This window comes from Pseudorasbora parva, chromosome 14 (assembly GCF_024679245.1).
Source record: "Pseudorasbora parva isolate DD20220531a chromosome 14, ASM2467924v1, whole genome shotgun sequence".
NCBI classification, from domain to species: Eukaryota; Metazoa; Chordata; class Actinopteri; order Cypriniformes; family Gobionidae; genus Pseudorasbora; species Pseudorasbora parva.
The window spans coordinates 19269607-19290750 of NC_090185.1; the positions used below are offsets into that span (position 1 = coordinate 19269607).

The 21144-nt window shown below is 34.4% G+C and overlaps 1 protein-coding gene across 1 annotated transcript in view; it reads right to left on the reverse strand.

The window, feature by feature from the left end:
- The window catches only part of lrp1ba (low density lipoprotein receptor-related protein 1Ba), a 334663-nt gene that overhangs the window by 147791 nt on the left and 165728 nt on the right, over positions 1 to 21144 (reverse strand). The window contains exons 27-32 of the mRNA XM_067415030.1: positions 16813 to 16944; positions 12924 to 13151; positions 11797 to 11971; positions 10850 to 10944; positions 7277 to 7426; positions 1679 to 1819 (exon numbers count right to left, since the gene is read on the reverse strand). Of these exons, the coding sequence (XP_067271131.1) occupies positions 1679 to 1819; positions 7277 to 7426; positions 10850 to 10944; positions 11797 to 11971; positions 12924 to 13151; positions 16813 to 16944 (921 nt within the window). The remainder of the gene's footprint in view (positions 1 to 1678; positions 1820 to 7276; positions 7427 to 10849; positions 10945 to 11796; positions 11972 to 12923; positions 13152 to 16812; positions 16945 to 21144) is intronic.

The window sequence follows — 21144 nt, forward strand, 5'->3', positions numbered from 1 at the left end:
GAACAGACAAACATTACTTTAAAAGCAAACTCAATATTATACTGCAGGAATTCAAATTCGAGCATTTTGTCCAGCTCTGTGAGCACTTCCTGCCCACAGCATTTCCACTAACGTTAACTTTATCTCGCGCGGCACAGACGGTTAAGGAGGCATCAATTAAAAAATAGATATTTCATACACATACTCCCAAGATCCAAACTGAACACATTTATATAAGACAAACGAGTAACTTAAGTTACAACATATTGTTACATAGAACATACTCAGAAACGCTATATCGCAAACGTACGTTCAAAAGTTCGGTTAATTTAGATTTCATTACAATTTATGTTCACAGACAACATCAATTAACTCATAAACAACTAAAACACACGTCCACAAGGTACATTTTCGAGTATAGTAATTAAAACAAACTTCCAACCTACCTTTTTCATCCGAGTCCCGAGAGAGAAAAAATGGCGGCCGAACAGAACATTTTCCAATTTTCAGACAGGCTCGTGCGTCATGACGTCAGAAAAAAACGTCTGACGCGGGTGTCCTTAAAGGGAAATCTTACTTTGGGTGAAAGTGACATTTTAAAGGGAAATCATACTTTGGGTGAAAGCGACATTTTAAAGGGAAATCATACTTTGGGTGAAAGTGAGATTTTGAATCAATCTGAATTTCTATGCGTTCAAGTTGAAAGAGTGTACAATTATACTTTGAGTGAAAGTGAGATTTTGAATCTATCTGAATTTCTATGTGTTTAAGTTGAAAAAGTGTACAATAATCCATTACAATTAGGAAAGCAGAAATACCAAGTAAATAGACTCAAATAGTTGTAGTAATCCAACTTTCACCCAGGTTCACTTTTTACAGTGTACACCTACAACCTGAAAAACTAGAAATGATAAAGTTATCAAATATAAATAAACACTGCATAGTCTTCACTGTGTAAATTAAATATACATGTATTCCTATTAAAGTTACTAAACTGATTCAGTCAAGTTCAGTGAGAGGTGTTCTCTCTTTTGTTGTTTGATTAACATTAATGACACAGACGACAGCAGGAATATTAGGTTACTTTAAGACCGACTGCATCGATCCAATATACCAGTTCACGTGTGCTTTCTTTCTGATCTCTTTACGCTCAGTTAAGACTTAAATGATTGCAAAGACGATCATTTTGACACACAAGCACATGTATTTAAGCATTCGATCCCAATTAGGCATTAAAAAAACTTAGGTCAGTACTCACACACTCTATGAGAAGCGGCTTTATGTGCATGCATCTCTCGTTGACAGCTCATTGCGCTTCAACGGTCTAAAATCACATGTTTTAAAATCGCAATACTTAGAGACGAATTCAAATAATATGATTGTGTGACAGCCCACATCATGTGAGAATTACTGCAAAAGAGGCCAAAATCCAAAATCTTAAGCGTTTGACAAATGTCTACTGCTTAATCGTGACTAGTGGTATATTGCCCACCCCTATTATCCATACATAAAATATAAGAAACAAGTTTAAAATGTCAATAAAGGGAATTCAGTGATCAAAAGGTGTGGGAACCCTTGATATTGCTGGTTATTGTTTCTTGATTTCTTTTTCGCTTTAAAAGAAAAACAGATGTGATCTTAATCACTCTTGTAAAGTTTTTATTTGAGACAAAACATTCAGAGATATACTTCTTTTTACCTTTCTGACTGTCTTTGTCATACACTTTGATGTGGACCACGCCCGTGGTCTTGTTCCGAAGAACCGTCAGGTTTTTACCGTCCCGCTTGGTAACGGTCCCCAGCTGAGCGAGAACATCGTCCGCCCACCATAACTTCCCACCTAGAGAAAAAAATGTGTTTGAACAAGCTGGAGATATATATATATATATATATATATATATATATATATATATATATATATATATATATATATATATATATATATATATATATATATATATATATATATATATATATATTAACCAACAGCATGGATTTGGGATGGGACTATCTGTTTGATAAACCAATGGAAGATGAAAGGAAACCTGTTTGAAAACAAACACAACAAAATAATTTCTGAAGGAATATTTTTATTTTTATTTTAACAATATAAATAACCAAATGCAACAATATTTTATTATTGTATTACTTTTTATAATAAATTACTATTATTATTAAATTACTATTATTAGTAATATTTATTATTTAAAAACTATAATAATAATATATATATTAAAAATAAATGTGTTCAAATAATCTAATTTAAATAATAAGAAATGTTTTTACCCTGTCAGTTAACAAAGGGTCATATAAAGCCATGCATGTTTATTATAAAAATAAAAATAAATGCTGTTTAAATAGTTGGTTATGGCTGCATGGAAAAATAGTACTTCTTACCATTTTTTTTATTTATTCAAACTTATCCACTCTGAAACTGAACTGGGATGAAATTGAACTTCTTTACTGATGTGTTTTTGTCCATGCTGTATTTCTTTGCTGCGGACAGCACACTGCAAATCCACTAAGCCCTATAGCGTGTCAACTCAGCCTTTAAGAAATGGTACAACACAGAGGAAAACATCCAGGCCTCGCTGCTCACACACCGTCCGTGATTACACATCATAAAAAGGAATGCAAGTGTGCCGCAGTCTCCCAACATCCCTTTCCCCCGTGACCCGAACCGCTCACGACGAGCTACACATTCCTTTGCCCGTATTACTCGCGAGTCGTGTCTAAGATTGAAGGAGGAGACGTCCCCTGGTGCCAAACCACACCGCCGTACCTCTGCTCTACACACCCTCTCAGCACTTACGAATCCCATAGGTGCGAGCAGCCGCATCTTAGTCCCCTGGCAGCCCTGAATGGATTACATACAGACGCCAAAAGCAAGCAGGACTATTCTTAGTGCCCGGCCTGAGTTGAAGCTATCAGCCGTTGGCAGACACAAGCCCAGGGAAAATGAATTACGGAGAACAGTCTTAGTGTATACTTCACGCAGGGCACAGCGGAGGATCGTTTGGATGCTCTATGGTGGAGAACGTTCCTGAATGGAGTTAGGGTACATATTTAATTTGATGCAAATGAAGGCTGGATGTGTAGAAATTTTCATTAAACAAATGTTAAAAGGGAAATGCAATAAAATGCAATATAATCAAAAAGATTATACTTCTAGGGCAAGATTTGCTAACAGTTTGCGGCACCGCGAAGCCTCTTTTGCCATTAAAAAAAAAAAAAAAAAACTACTGTGAGGATTTACTAAAGACGCGCAGTGATACATTAACGCTGAGAAGGGGTGGAACAGGGTTATTTTTTCTGCTGACCTTATTGCATATGTTTTTGTAGGAGTTTCCCTTTCAGGCGCAACATTTATGGGAGGAGAGTATATAAATAATTCATGCAAGGTGATTTACTAAGGTTTGTGCTCGCCAATTTACTGGTGTTTGCGCAATTATTACCTGTCCTCTCTCATCTGTGCTTTTATGGAATTGCGTTCTAACGCTAATTTGCCCTGTTTAATAAATCTGCCCCTAAATGTACATTTTGAAATGATTTGTACAGATTAAGTAAACTGAAACACCAATGTATTTTGTGTGGAAAAGTAAGTACACCCCTATACCATCTAAAATTACAATCTAGCACAAACTAGCAGATCACTATAAACCGTTGGTCACGAATACGGTAACAAGATCAAAAACAATCGAAACTAAATGTCAAAATTAGCTAAAACCGATAAATATAAAGGCGCACTTACTTTTCACAAAGGTCAATTGAATGCAGACAGTTTCTACAAGTTCTAGTTTCAATAAGTCCAAATGTGAATGGGGTGCACTTACTTTTTCACTAAAAGCTCATTTGCTAAAAGCAAAATGAGCTTTTGCAAAAGCTCATGGCTCATTTTTTGATATTGTTGTTTTTTCCATTAAATTTCCTGCAGAAATGGATATTGTGATTTAAAGGACAAAAAATAATGTACTTCCGTCCACTGAATCTGTCGACATTCATCTTACATAAAAGTAAAGTCACTTTTATTCCCTCATTTTCATTCAACACATTAAATACTTCCCAAATAAGGTCCAAAAGTTCTTCAAGTGGAAGACTAAATAGATTTGTCATATAAAGACAAAATGAAAATGGAAGTCATTAATAATTCATTTTCTCTTTACTAGTTTCTTTACTCCCGGGACGGTTGAAAAAAAAAAAAAAAAAAAACGGGGTTAATTAGACATTAATATTAAACAAACGCGTGTAATAATCAAATCTCCATGAGACGAGAAACCCAGAATGTATCGGACGAGGTCCGGTTGTTTCATCTGACAGAACAGAATATAAAAAGAAAGGTGGAAATAAAGTGAGAGACAGAGAAACGACGTGTCAGTCTGACACAAATTTCTCTGCTGTATGATTTCTTGGTTTCCGTCTTGTTTGATTCAAAAATGTGTATGTGCCTTCTGATATATGGCTCTACATTACAAGGGAGTTATATACAGCTCTACATAAATGAGGGGAATAAACAGTGTTCGGTGTGGCTAACCAGAGAGCACACTTCTCAACCATCGCTCCATTACCAGCTCATAGCCTCTGTTTGCTGAGATAGTGTTAAGTCTGATTGTATTAGCAGTTGCCAACGTCCGTATCTGATTGTGAGAGGCTTTGAGAAGATGATAAAGTAGAAGCGAGAACAGGTTGTTCCTCAGGGTTTAATCGAATAATACCATCCCATTCGGCATGTTTGGCATTCCAATTGCATTTTATTAAAGTTAGTGATGGACTTGGCTGGGGAGATGATTTAACTGCTACACAGTACTTAAGATTCAAGATCTTTTACCTCAGGTTCATTGTACAAAATATTACACAGGCTCTCCTACTGTGAAATAGGCGTGGGTGGAATAAGTTAAATTAAATGAGTTATAATTGGCATGGCTTTAAAATTACATTTCACAATATAGCTGTTTCAAGGAAATGTAATAAAAAAGTATTAATGTATTACAAAACCATGTAGTGATTCCTATGATTGGATATTGCAGTGAATCATACTGTATGTAAAATACTTGCATACATAAATGTATAATTGAACATATATTGTATATTTAAACATTCTAAAATCTAATTGGATGAGTTACATTTCAAGCCATTTGTTTAAAAAAAAAAAAAAACACTGTCAGACACATACCATGATTCAATATCTACCAAAAATAAAGATGAATTTCTACCTATCAGGATACCACCACAAACCTCAAAAATGATTTGTTAGGCCTAATTAAAATGCTTCCAGAGCTTCTCTCCCTGGGAAGTCAGGACGTTTTATCTCCTGAAAGCTGAAGGTGAGATATTTGAAACAGGACAATCGATGTCTTTAGCTGATAAGCCTCTGGTTTTGAACCAGCTGTTTCACTCATAAAGAGATTAACGTCAATCCACAAATGATGAAAGATGGGCACCGTGCTCCCAGAACCCTTTTCAACAGAGTTACGCAACAGGTCGGACAAATGAAATCCCGAAAACAAGAGGGGCAAATATGCAAGTGCTTCATCGAGTTTCTTTATGTAAATAAAAGACAATAAAATTTAAACATATTAAAGTGATATTGTCTTCTTTAAAGACAATATGACATCCAAACTAAGTATACATAGTAATAAAGTTAACAGGGTCACTCGCTTTATCCACAATACAGCAGTGCACTTTACAGAGAGAAAAAAAGTTTGGATAATGTTTTATGAAAATGTAACATTTTCCACCTATGAAATGCTCTTTTATGCTAGCCATTTTGCCCTTGTTTATGGTAAAACAAACTGGTAAAACCTTAAAGTATAGTTCCATTAGATAATCTGAAGAAACAATGAAAAACAAACAAAAGCTAAAGAATTTATTCATCTTAAAGTTACTGTTAATTTTCAAATTAAAATTTGCATATGTAATTAATATTTAATGAAACTGATTTAAAATGAACTAACAATGAACAGTTGTATTTTTATTAACTAACATTAACAAAGATGTATAAATTAAGACGATGTATTGCTCATTGCTTGTTATTTTTAGTTAATGGTTTAACTGATGTTAGCTAATGGAAACTAGTAAAGTGTCAATAAACCAGTCAGAGTGGCCTTGTAACATCCTGAAAATATTCTACTTGTGACATGACTATATACCAAATAAACGGACAAATAGAAGTTTAAAATCTGTGATTATGAGAGAAAAAAGCAGTTGCATTGCAAATTGGAGATAAAAAAAACAATAAACCAAAGCAAAACAAAAAAAGTAAAAAGAAGCTATAGTATAATATAAAGCAAAGCAAAACAAAATTAAGAAAAAGCAGAGCAAAAGCAAAGCAAAAAACTAAGAAAAACAAAAGCAAAACAAAAAATCTTAAGAAAAAGCTAAACAAAATAAAAGTAAAGCTAAGCAAAACAAAATAAAGAAAAACTAAACTAAATTCAAAGTAAAACAAAAAAATAAAGAAAACAACAAAACAAAAGCAAAGCAAAGCAAAAGAAAAACAAAACATCTAGCTATTTAAAAAAAAATACATTTAACAGCAGATTGACCAATCAAGGATTCCAGAAGTATCTCAAAAATATAATTTCCCAAACATATCTTCACTTCTTATAGGTCCAGTCAAATCCAGACTAATAAAATCAAGTGCGTTCTACATTATTTGCAGCTGGATTTTCAGTGTCACTTAGGAATAAGCCGCATTACACGTTAAATGAGTTGAACACCATTTTACATTTACATTTGCTCATTTAGCAGACATTTTTATAAAGAGAGAATGAGGAACATCAAATCTTTACTGTCAATAATTTTCATTCACACCTGCTAAATGAATAAATGTAAAAGTCATAATAAATCTTTAGGATTTATACTGAAACCCACCCGTGAGTCAGAAGGCACACATAAGACGACAGAACAAATTAATATCTGTCTTTGGCCAAGTCTCAAAACCGGCAGAGCTGCTACAATCAGCAAACACAGCTGTGACATCAAAAGTCTTGAGTCATCAAAGTTCAAGAAAAAAAAAAAAACATGTCAGAACATGAATAGTGCAATTCAAACCCTTTGGAAACAACAATCTCCCTCAATTGATTTGTAATTGCAGTGTGCTAAAACAGCTCCACAATTAGGCTTTAACAAAAACCCTGGAGCCCACATTCAGCATAAAAAAGTATTCCTTATCACTCATACGCCACTGTTTAGAAACCATTTATACTGTCTATCACCATACTAATTAAATAGCTCCATTATTTGTTTGGTTATAATTAACCTTACTAAATTAATGCTGATGAAAACAGCCTTCACTCACCCATCACTGCTAATGCCATGGCTTTCCGTAGCTCTTTTTTCAAGCTGTCAATCACATCCAGGCCACTCCCATCCAGGTTACATCTATTAATGGTTCCATTTCCAGAACTTATCCAGTACAGCTTGTTGGCCGAGTAATCAATCGACAAACCTAAACAGCACAAAGATGATGTGAAAACATTTAAAGAGGTTGCTCATTCAAAAATAAAAAGTATGTGCTAACATGCTGTTCATGTAAGCATAATCATTGCTCAATGGAATGTTCTATTACTCACAGAATATGTTTCTACAAAATTAAGCACCATACTTTATGGTGTTCGCAAATGAAAGACAGAACACAACAGAGCAAAGCCAAAACAAAACAGAGAAAAAGCAAAGCTAAAACAAAACACAGCAGAGCAAAGCAAAGCAAAGCAAAGCATAAACAAAACAAACAAACAAAACAGAGCAAAGCCAAAACAAAACAAACAAAACAAAACAGAGAAAAGCCAAAAAAAAATAAAAAAAATAAACAGTTACTCTGTGGTGTTTGCAAATGAAAGACAGAACCCAACAGGGCAAAGCCAAAACAAAACAAAGCAAAACAAAACAGTTACTTCATGGTGTTTGCACATGAAAGACAAAACAGAACAGAACAGAACAGAACAGAACAGAGCAGAGCAAAGCCAAAACAAAACAAAACAAAACAAAACAAAACAAAACAAAACAAAACAAAACAAAACAAAACAAAACAAAACAAAACAAAACAAAACAAAACAAAACAAAACAAAACAGAGCAAAGCCCAAACAAAACCGAGTAAAGCCAAAACAAAACAGAGTAAAGCCAAAACAAAACAAACAAAACCGAGTAAAGCCCAAAAAAATAGAGTAAAGCCAAAACAAAACAAACAAAACCGAGTAAAGCCAAAAAAAGAGCAAAGCCAAAACAAAACAAACAAAACAGAGTAAAGCCAAAACAAAACAAAAAAAACTAAACAAAAGACAAACAAAACAGAACAGAACAAAACAAAGCAAAACAACAAAATATATTTTTAAATGCATTTTAAAATATATTAAAAAAGAAAACTGTTATTTTAATTTGTAATAATATTCCAAACATTACTGTTTTACTGTATTTATGATCAAATAAAAAAAGAGAGAAAATCAACAATCTCATAAATATCAACACACATCGTTGCCTGCTAAATGTGTCTGGTTATTTTAAATCTCATTTTATTTAAAATGTCCCCTATGGCAAAGCATGTTTATTTGTGGCACCATATAAACAGTGTACAAAAAGGTTGTTTTCCCATTTTTATTTCCTTCATTCTCAATAATCCTTCCTTCACATCATAATGATAACCGCTGCTACTTAAGATTTGGCTCAGGCCATAATCACATGTACTGCGAGTGAAGGATATTTTTGTTTTAATTATGAGTTGAGGGGAAAACAGGGAACATCTCAGAGAGCTCTAACAATACTACCTTGGGCTACTTCTCAGACCAAATTACTATAGATATAATAATTTAAAAAGACATGGCCTAGAGAAAGGATGAGTTAATGGTGCTCTTATTCTCACATGCACTTACAGTCTGTGCATGTACACATTGCCATGTAATTTTGCTAATGTTAAATAGATTGTTTGAAACAGAAACAATAGGTTTATTAAATATTTTTGCAAATGAAAACAGCACAGATAAAACCTAAAATCAAATCAAAGAAAGGAAAAAAAGTAATTAGTTTATTGTGTTTGTAAATGAAAGACAAAATACTACAAAGCAAAGCAAAACAAAACAGCTATTCTATGAGGTTTGTAGATGAAAGACAAGATACAACAAAGCAGAGTAATCCAGAAACAAAGCAGAGCAAAACAAAACAAAGCAAAGCACAAAACAAAACAAAAAACACTAAGCAAAACAAAACAAAAAACAGCTAGTGTTGCTAATGCCTTAGTTGGTGAACAGTGACTATGACGGTTGCAAATGAAAGACAAATCAAAGCAAAACAACAAAAAACAAAACAAAGCAAAGCAAAGCAAAGCAAAGCAAAGCAAAGCAAAGCAAAGCAAAGCAAAGCAAAGCAAAGCAAAACAAAACAAAACAAAACAAAACAAAACAGCTATTCTATGAGGTCTGTAGATGAAAGACAAAACATAATAAAGCAGAGTAATTAAGAAACAAAGCAGAGCCAAAAAAACAAACAAAACTAAGCAAAAAAAAAAAAAAAACTAAGCAAAGACAAAACAAAAAAACAGTTGCTAATGCCTTAGTTGTGAAACAGTGACTACGATGCTTGCAAATGAAAGACAAATCAAAGAAAAACAAAGCAAAGCAAAACAAAACAAAACAAAAACAAAAACAGCTACTATATGGGGTTTGTAAATACAACAAAAGTTTTGTAAGTACAAAATACAACAAAGAAGAGCCAATCAGAAAAAAGCAGAGCAAAGAAACAAACAAAACTAAGCAAAAAATAAAATAAAAATAACTAAGCAAAACAAAACAAAACAAAATCAGCTAGTGTTGCTAATGCCTAGTTTTGTTTGCAAATTACAAAAAACAAGCGAGTGTTGCTAGTTTATTGTATTTGCAAATAAAAAACAAAACAGAGAAAAAAACTAAAACATCTATGGTCTTTGCAAAACAAAACAAAACCAAAACAAGCTAGTTTTGCTAGTTATTTTTTTTAAATAAAAAAACAAAACAGCAAAAACGAAACAAAACAGATAATCGAAGGTGTCTGCAAAACACAACAAGCTAATGTTGCTAGTTAATTGTGTTTGCAAATAAAAAAATAAATTAAAACAGCAAAACGAAACAAAACAGATACTCGATGGTGTTTGCAAAACAAAAAAACAAAACAAGCTAGGGTCCCACTTTATATTAGGTGGCCTTAAGTACAATGTACTTACATCAAAAAATAAGTACAATGTACTTACTGTGTTCAAATTGTATTGCAAAACACTTTCGCTGATATTGAGGTGGATACAGGTAGAGTTAGGGACAGGTGTGGTGGTGTGGGTCAGTTTAAGGGTAGAGTAGATGTAAGGGAAGTGCCAACAATTACAAATGTAACTACAGAAATTAATTACAGACGTAATTACATGCAGGCATTTTTTTTACATGTAAGTGCAATGTAAAAACATGAATGTACACAATAAGGGCATTGTATCATGTAACAATGTTAGTACATAGTAGTTAAGGCTAGTGTTGTTAAAGCCTTGCTCTATGTTGTTTTCAAATTAAAAACATAAAGCAAGGCAAAACAAGGGAAAAAAACAAAGCAAAGTGCAGCTAGTGCTATGATCTAAAATAATGCTAGAGGAACAGGAAAAGCATAGCCCCCTTTTTTTTACCATATACCACAATAGTTCTGCTTCATGGGTAGGAACTTTTGTTTGTGTCTATTTATGCAGCAGCAGCAGCATATCTAACATGCTCATGTGTATCTATCAGCAGTAGTAAGTCCATACTTGCTCAGCTGCAGCAGCAGGAGCCATAATTAGTTTGCCAATCTGGCAGTGCATCTACAATGCCTTAAAAACACTATCTAAGTAGGCAGCTCACTACATTAGGCTTTGGAACTTGAATTTACCAACAGGCTCTTTCTGGTTCTGGTGCAAAATCTTGAGGTTACTGCCATCCATGTTGGCCATATTTATCGTGCCACCGTCCATCCAGAACATCTTCCTGTAGACCACAACAAAACAAAATACATTCAGAGAGATGGATGAGTCTTCAAGATGAAGGATGGGCCTCTTTTCGTTTTAAGGAATGTGACCCGTGTGAAGGTCGGGGAGGTAGAAAAGAGCACAATCTTCACAATCACCACCACAGAGCACAAAACAATCAAATAAAGCCGCCGCTAACTCCTTCATACATCTTGATAGCGCGCATGAACCTGCCTGACAGATGACTTTCAGAAATGTCGACAGGGTCGGAAGCTAAAACCAGCAGACAGCTGGCGGAAAATAATGTGACCCGAGGGGCGCAGATCACGAGAGATATCGAGGAACAAAATAAAACAACATGCTCACTGTACCGTGCTTAAAATCCATCACTGGATTACAGAACTGCACTATATTAAATCCCATGCAAACAATTGTGTGAGGAATTGGCTCCATTTTTAATTAGGTTGCATGTCTGGAATCATAATGTATGCTAATTAAAGAGCTGTCACTGACTAGTCCAACAAGGGTAAGATACATTTGCATTTCTGATTGGCTGACAAGCAGTTTGGCATCGTTAAAGAGTTTTCATGGCTATATAACAATTTGTCAGTCTTAATCAACTCCCAGAAAATGACTCTAATAACTTTAGTTAATTGTGCACACTGAATATAAACAGAGACCTGTTCAGTAATTAGCTTTCTAACTGATGTGTCTTACATGCAGCACTGAAGGTAACGAAAGGTGACATTTCGACGGAAGCGTGCAATTACTTATTAATAAAAATAGGATAGCGCTATTCAGCGACACGCAGGCCCATACCTTTTTCATTACTGATTCGGTTAATTGTTAGGCATGGTTTTTGCTACGTTACCCTTTAGACGGATGCACGACGAGACACTTGGGCTTGTCCATGCCGTGAACGACGGTGGTTTTAAGGGATCCGTCAAGACGGGCGACGTTAATGTGGGTCTCGTCGTTGTCTGAGCTCATCCAGTACATGTTTCTGGACAGCCAATCAATAGCCAGGCCACGGACGTTGGATAGGTCTGTAAATACAGATATTATCAATAAATAATGTGCATTTTTCATCAAGTTAAACAGTATAACAGCAAAATATACATGTATATAATTGAAAAGGTTAAAGTTAAAGAAGAACAATGTAAAAAATTAAATATTAAAAAAAATAAAAACTATATTATATATACATACACACACAGATGTAATGAACAAATGTAAAGACGAGATGGGAAATAATAACATATAAAATATAATATAATAAAATATAATAAATTAATAATCTGCATATAATAATCTACTCCTTTCATGTTTTAACCTAATAAAACAAGGCAATATATAATATAATATAATATAATATAATATAATATAATATAATATAATATAATATAATATAATATAATATAATATAATATAATAATCAGTGCTGTCACATCGATTAATCACATCTAAAATAAAAGATTGTTTACATAATATATGTGTGTGTACCGCATATAATTTTTTAATGTATATTTAATACATACACATACATGTATTTATTTAAGAAATATATGCAAATATTTCTTAAATATATATATGTATGTGCTGGGCAATAGATTAATCGTGATCAATAACATCCACAAAAAAAAAACGTTTGTGTTCTGTGTATGATAATTATGTATATATAAATAAATACACACATACATGTATATGTTTAAGAAAAATATGTTATATTTATAAATAAAATATGTATGTGTATAAGTTATTTAAGTATAAATGTAGTATGTACATGCAAATATGTATTAAATATTATATGTTAAATAAATAAATTATATATATATATATATATATATATATATATATATATATATATATATATATATATATATATATATATATATATATATATATATATATATATATATATATATATATATATTTAGGAAAATGAAAAGCAATTTGAACTGTGTGATGATGTAACTGGCAAAATGTGCAGCAATGTACCTCCAGACATGATTGTTTCCAGTTTGGTTCCATTAATGAACGCCCGTTTGATAGTTCGGGTCTTCACATCAGCCCAGTAAATCCTCTCGTCTATGGCATCGTAATCCATCGCCGTGACGTCATCAATATGGGGTACAGTGAGGGCCATGATGACGTTGAGGTACGGGTTGTCTATGTCCACTCCTCGAATCTCCGTTCTCCGAGCGTATAACAGAAATTTCTTCACAACTGTTGAGGGACATAAATATATCATTCAGTTCAAATTCATTCTCAATTTAATTCAGTTTCTCCGTCTCTAGTATCGCCATGAGTAAAAAATATGACCTAAATCAGTTAACGGGACAAATATAATAAGGGGAATTGAGTGTCCTTACAAAGACATAAAGCTCAAAGGACTCATACTGTAAATTCTCCTTTCTTGACCTCCAGAGAGATCTCTGGGGCAGCCGTTAAAGAGAGATCTCCATTTCAGTCTGTAATGAGTTTAGGTAGGTCACGTAAGTCTCCTGATACACGCTATAATTATTCCAATATCAGACATTCTGCTTCCATTCAATTGGATCACACATTTTTATGAAGAAACCTTTATTGTAAATGTGCAACCTGTGCCTTATTGTGCCTTAAAGAATCAGTGTGTGTGAATTCTTCTTGCCTAAAATGCCCACCTAGCAATGTATTCATGTGAAAAAGTTTGATTAAAAAAAAAAAAATCAAAAAATCTCACATTGTACATTAAACATTCTGCATATTAGACATTGCCATGTAAAAAGACATGTAAGACCACGTGAGTTTTGTGCACTATGTAGGATTTGTATTAAAAAAAATGTATATTTTAACTAAGGAAACGGGACAACTAAGTGAGTCGCTTGTCTATTGCGTCATATCTGCGTTACCCGTTTTATTTGTCAGAAACGCTTTACTATTATCAGTGTGAACAAGTGTCACAGCAGCCGCTGAGCGAACGCACAGAGTAATGTCATAACATCATTTTAAACGCACTTAAATGTATCTGATATGATAAACAGAGCTGCGTTACCTCATACTCATGACTAAAAAAGCAGAAATGTAGTCGGCGACTGTGGCCCGTCATAATAAAAGTCCCGCTGCTCTCGAACCGTGTGTTACGCTTTAATCGCTCCAGCGGCCTTGCTCAGCTCCCTCAACACTCAGTCCTGCTCTGTTTCATACTTCTACTCTGCTACGTTAAAGCTGCAGTCCGTAACTTTTTGCACCCTAGTGGTTAATAAACAGAACTGCAAGCGTCTTGCGGAAGAACATTAAAGCCGGAGCTTCTTCTCTCTGTTTATGTCTATGGCAGATCATGTTGTACATTCTCATTATATAATTTTTGTAAATCTTGAACACAAAAAAGTTACGGACAGCAGCTTTAATTATCACATCAATGAACATGATTTCTTCCCGAGTCCTATCCCGATTCTTTTCCACCGGCTTTGAGGTGAAGACCACATGTCCCAAGATTCTGCGCTTAAACTTGGAGTCATCAAACTACGCCTTTGTTTTGAATAAGCGACCTCTAGCGGACAGAAAAGTTACATAGTGTAGCTTTAAGTTTTGCTGCAAAGTTTCAATGAACGATTCTACGGAAAAGCGTGCTTCAACTCCAAACAACATCCACAATACTTTCCATCCATCCGCCAACACGCCACGTGATCGGCTTCTCAAGAGGTTGATCAAAGACATGACAAGGCCGTCAGCGAATCAACCTGGATTGGTAACCTGACTGTAAAAAATGTATGATTTGTATGACAGATTCAGCTTTTAAGGTTTATTCAACTATTTAACATGAAAAAAGTTGCGATAACTCAAAGTTTGTACAACTATTGACCCTAAGTTGAGAAAAATGTTCTGCAGCTGGTTGCCTTAAAGGTGGGGTAAGTGTTATTTCAAAACCGTTTTAGAAAAAGGACTCGGGCCGAGTGGAATAACAAACTTGTAGCCAATCAGCAGGTAAGGGGCGTGTCTACTATTGATGGTGAGAAGAGAGGCTCAACGTCATTATTCAAAACACACGAGTGACGAGTCACACATGACGGACATTAGCCGAGAACTAATATATGCTGCTTTTTGCTTGAATATGCTCATGTGTCATGTTCACTTGTTTGTCCATTTGCGATCGTACTGTGGCTCCCTTCAGCGATAATAAAGAACCGTTCATTTCCACACCGTATGGAGCATCTAACAATCTCCTCACTGTATGTTTCAAGAGTCAGCTCACACAATACAAGTCACAATCCTCCAAGTAAGATATTATACTCCTAATATATGTTTGTTTCCTCTTTTTATGATCTATATAATCCTAATCCTGTCATAATTGTGCCGTTAGCTGGACTAGCTTGTGTACTATCGAGTTGTTCATGAGAACTAGTTTGTGTTTTTGTGATGGAAGGGATGACTTTTTCATTGAATATTCGACCTGGATAAATTACACTCAGATTCTGTCATAGTCGTTGCCTGGGTTACGTATGTGTGGGGCGGCGCTATCAAAATAGGGCCGAGACCCTTTTGGGGGTAGGGGCGTGTTTGTTTTGGTGATTTGAAATATCAACAACGGTTTCCAGATAGCACTTACCCCAACTTTAAACTTTTCTCAACTTTTTTTTTAATTTTATTTTTTACAGTGTTGGTAACCCCTCTGCAGCCAGGAACAAAAAGGAGGGAATCCCCATTCAAAGAAGATGCGAGACATAAACGTAAGTAATCTCCAGAGTTCAACTGCAATGGTGCATTGATATGAAATTTAATAACCCGCCTAAGAAACGATGGGAGGGTTAAATTAATGATTGATGGTTCATTTAGGTCATGTGTTATACAATAATTTTTTCAATCAAAAAATGATAAGACACATTTAAATTATGTTTACTTTACTTAATTTAAATTAGATATGTTTGTGTTCAATCAGCCTAATATATTTCAAACTAAAGTTTACTTAATAATTTCCGTTAAAACTACATGAAATATTTGTGCTGACATAACTAACTGGGCAGTGGATCTGTAGTTCCCAGAATGCTTTGCAAGGGACTGCGCTAGGAGAGAAAATGTATGGATTAAAGTGTTATTTATGTGTTTTTCAGTAAAGATAAAGATGTTATTAGTGTATGTTAGTGTTTAATGTTCAGTTATGTTGGACATTGAGGAGTTTTTGTAATTTTGTGGTTACCATTATACAAAAGAGTGTGTGTGTTTAGGCTGTGGGCACTTACATACAAATTCATTGGATGGAATTCCTGCTCTCAATTAAATATTTTTAGTTTGTCCAATGAGTTAATTTAGAATTTAATTAAAATTATGTAACAAATTCAAATGGTTTGTATTTACTCAAAGAAATTGTGCCAGCTTTACTTGAATTATTTTGTTCATATAACTAAATTGTTATTTGCAAAAATTTGCTCAATATAGTTGCGTGCAACCCTTTACCACATATTTTTAAAGTAAATCCAACAAGTCATTTTTTTGAGTGTTGCTAGAAACTTGAGATTTCATCATTTCACTGTCTTAAAGCTCATCCTTTCCTCACTTTCCTTATTTCTGCAACTTGTGTGAATGTGTGTGTGTGTGTGTTAGATGTTAGTTTTATGTGTTAAAGTAATCAATAAAGTTTCATTTGTAAAGATGAGTGCCCTTGTGTTATGTGCTTACAAATATATATCGTCTTAAACTGCTGATCTATGTTACCTGACTGTTAAATAGTGCTTCAGTATTGTGTGGATATTTATGACCGCTGCATAGCTGATAGCTCGCTGGAAGAGTAATTTGCTCGGCCGTAAAATAATTGACTCTATCAAAATTCCCTATTGCGCTAAATAGACCAGTTTCCCTTATACACGTACTACAAGGGAGATCTACAGCCAAGAAGACAGCTTGAGCTCACCTTGGCAGGTTCGGTTGTTGGCCGACAGTTTCATGAGATGTGGACAGGAGCAAGACGCAGAGCCATTATAATTTATAAGACAGAGGTGAGAACATGGGCCCCTTCCCTTGTTACCATCACATGGATTAGAAGCTGAAAAGAGATTTTAAAAAAAACATTAATAAAATAACATCAGAGTATACATTGTGCATACATTACATTTATTTTTCATTCTCCTGGCTAATGATTGATCTGTGAGTCTTTTAGGATTTCTTCAACTAGTTATTATGCAATGCGGCTTGCATTTATGCACATAGAACTGAAAACCAAAAGCTCTCTGCTTATCAAGTGGGATATGTGGATGCTGTGCTGAGTAATTAGGCCCCTTATTCCCTACCCAACAATCCCGGGGTTTGTTCTTGCTCAGAGCAAGGTTGTTACACCACAACTCTAAATGGGACCCTAAAACACACACGTAACTAAAAAAAACGCATAAATAAGTCCATAAAAAGCAGTCATTTCAGGCCTAATGAATACAGTAATCTCTATGCCACTCTCGCTAAGCTATTCTGACACATGAAAACCGATAGAGATGCGGGCCAGCCTTTTCAGATGCAGACGGGTAATGAAAACCGACACAGAACAGACATCCTGAGCTATAAACAAAATCTCAAAACAGAATAAAAGCAGGTGCTGAGCCACAGGACAAAAACAGAGCGGGCACAAAAAAAAAACGGAAGGAAAATTCTAAAATCTACAAATCTATAAATTAAATGTATCAATTCATTATTGTGTTGCACTAACTATTAACTTCAATAATTAGTTGGAAAAAATGTAAGAATGTTATTTAAAAAATAAAATCACAACATTTGTGAGCTTTCATAATAATAATAATAATAATAATAATAATAATAATAATAATAATAATAATAATACATTTTGTTTATATAGCACCTTTCAGACATAAAAGGCAGTTCAAAGTGATTCAATTGTCAAAGACATTTTAACAAAACAAAAAAAGATAAGAAATAACTAAAAAAAAATGGTGAAACAAAAGCAACAAGAACACAACAAATTAATTATATATTAGCACAATACACCACATACAAAACAGATGAAATAAAATAAAATAATAACAATTGTAAAATAACAACTGTATTTATATTGCACCTTTCAGTGCTTCAAATGCCAAGCCCTTTAACAAAATGAATAAAGATAAGACAACAAAACAAAACAAAACAAACTAAACAAAAGCAACATGAACAAAAAATAAAAGCAAAAGAACATTTAAAATTTAAAATTAAAATCCAACACTGCAGGATCATAAAACAAAATAAATCAGGGGCCTTTACCATAAGGCTGTGAAACAGTCTAATAAAAAAAGAAAAGAAAAGAAAAAAGAATTTTGTATGATTTAGATATTATTTATGTAAAGTACAATTGTAGTTTATTAATTATTACTAAGCACTTTAAATTAATTCATTAATACATATAAATATAAATAAGTTTTGGAATCAATAGATAAGGCTAACAAATGACTACTTGTGAGCTTAAATGGCCAGTGCTTTCTATACCTATAGCTTCACAACATTTACTTGGACTGATATAGCAAGATTTTTTATTTTATTTGTCCTCTTTCACAGACAGCGAATTCTTAATATTTTTCAATTTCGTAATATTCTCCAGAAGACAGAATAGAAATGAATCACTATTTTCACTAGTTTTACTATTTCCCAGAATGTGATTTGGCAGTTCACTACTGATGTCTCAAAGCCTGACTTGACAGAGAAAGTTGATGATCAGCGTCATGGTACCAACAAAGCCAGATTGGATTGGTCTTGTCAACTCGAAACTAATCCTGTAACCCTGATTCTGTTCAACTACTATCATGGTAGGCCAGGGTTAAGCCACAGGACAAACAGCCAAGAGCAGGAACAAGCAGAAAAGTTTATTTACATTTATTAGAAATTGTTTAGTCTAAAGCTCATCAATTTTATAACATTTATGAATGATATAATTCTGTAGTACTTACGTAATTACTTTTAAAAAACACAGCATAATTTTAAACAAATACAGGTCATTCTCAAAAAATTTGCATATTGTGATAAAGTTCATTATTTTCCATAATGTAATGATAAAAATTTTACTTTCATATATTTTAGATTCATTGCACACCAACTGAAATATTTCAGGTCTTTTATTGTTTTAATACTGATGATTTTGGCATACAGCTCATGAAAACCCCAAATTCCTGTCTCAAAAAATTAGCATATCATGAAAAGGTTCTCTAAACGAGCTATTAACCTAATCATCTGAATCAACTAATTAACTCTAAACACCTGCAAAAGATTCCTGAGGCTTTTAAAAACTCCCAGCCTGGTTCATTACTCAAAACGGCAATCATGGGTAAGACTGCCGACCCGACCCTGTCCAGAAGGCCATCATTGACACCCTCAAGCGAGAGGGTAAGACACAGAAAGAAATTTCTGAACGATTAGGCTGTTCCCAGAGTGCTGTATCAAGGCACCTCAGTGGGAAGTCTGTGGGAAGGAAAAAGTGTGGCAAAAACGCTGCACAACAAGAAGAGGTGACCGGACCCTGAGGAAGATTGTGGAGAAGGACCGATTCCAGACCTTGGGGGACCTGCGGAAGCAGTGGACTGAGTCTGGAGTAGAAATATCCAGAGCCACCGTGCACAGGCGTGTGCAGGAAATGGGCTACAGGTGCCGCATTCCCCAGATCAAGACACTTTTGGGCTAGAGAGAAGCAGCACTGGACTGTTGCTCAGTGGTCCAAAGTACTTTTTTCGGATGAAAGCAAATTTTGCATGTCATTCGGAAATCAAGGTGCCAGAGTCTGGAGGAAGACTAGGGAGAAGGAAGTGCCAAAATGCCTGAAGTCCAGTGTCAAGTCCCCACAGTCAGTGATGGTCTGGGGTGTCATGTCAGCTGCTGGTGTTGGTCCACTGTGTTTTATCAAGGGCAGGGTCAATGCAGCTAGCTATCAGGAGATTTTGGAGCACTTCATGCTTCCATCTGCTGAAAAGCTTTTTGGAGATAAAGATTTCGTTTTTCAGCACGACCTGGCACCTGCTCACAGTGCCAAAAGCACCGGTAAATGGTTTACTGACCATGGTATTACTGTGCTCAATTGGCCTGCCAACTCTCCTGACCTGAACCTCATAGAGAATCTGTGGGATATTGTGAAGAGAAAGTTGAGAGACGCAAGACCCAACACTCTGGATGAGCTTAAGGCCGCTATCGAAGCATCCTGGGCCTCCATAACACCTCAGCAGTGCCACAGGCTGATTGCCTCCATGCCACGCCGCACTGAAGCAGTCATTTCTGCAAAAGGATTCCGAACCAAGTATTGAGTGCATAACTGAACATAATTATTTGAAGGTTGACTTTTTTTGTATTAAAAACACTTTTCTTTTATTGGTCGGATGAAATATGCAAATTTTTTGAGATAGGAATTTTGGGTTTTCATGAGCTGTATGCCAAAATCATCTGTATTAAAACAATAAAAGACCTGAAATATTTCAGCTGGTGTGCAATGAATCTAAAATATATGAAAGTTTAATTTTTATCATTACATTATGGAAAATAATGAACTTTTATCACAATATGCTATTTTTTTGAGAAGGACCTGTCCAATTTTAATGATAAAATGATAAGGATAAAAAGAAAATTTAATATTTTTAATAATTTTTGCCTGGGTTCTAGATGCATAATGTTTGGGAAAATAATAATAATGCATTTTATTTATTTAGCACATTTCCGTGCTTCAAAGGTCAAACGCTAACACAATAAATAAAGATGAGACGAGCCTTATAACAACAACAACATAACAAAACAAAAAAAAGCAACAAGAACAGCAAAAATAAAAGCAAAAACAAATAAAAAATCCAGCACTATAAACAAGATCACAAAACAACATAAATCAGGTGTTAAGCAATGGGACAAACAACAAGAAACAAGGAAAGTGAGAAAGACAATTATACATGTTTCAATCTAATAAGCTTACTTTTGACTTAAAAACACACATTTCTAAACTAGCTTATGAAGTACATTTCAAAACAACCTGGTTCAAAGCAAGAGGCAAGTTTAAATATATTATTCTAAAAATGATTCACTCGAGAAGATTCACTTTCATCATCGTTTTCAAGGACTGCATGGTTTTTTCACTACCTCAAAGTTCAATCAGAACATGAAAAAACAGACCCGCCATCTTACAAAAAAAAAACAAAACAAAAAACATAACACATCTGCGCGGCATATCCCTCCATCCAAACTGTAGGTTTATAGCTGCCAATCACAATCTGGAACACCGTGTGAACATTTCCGCCAGCCC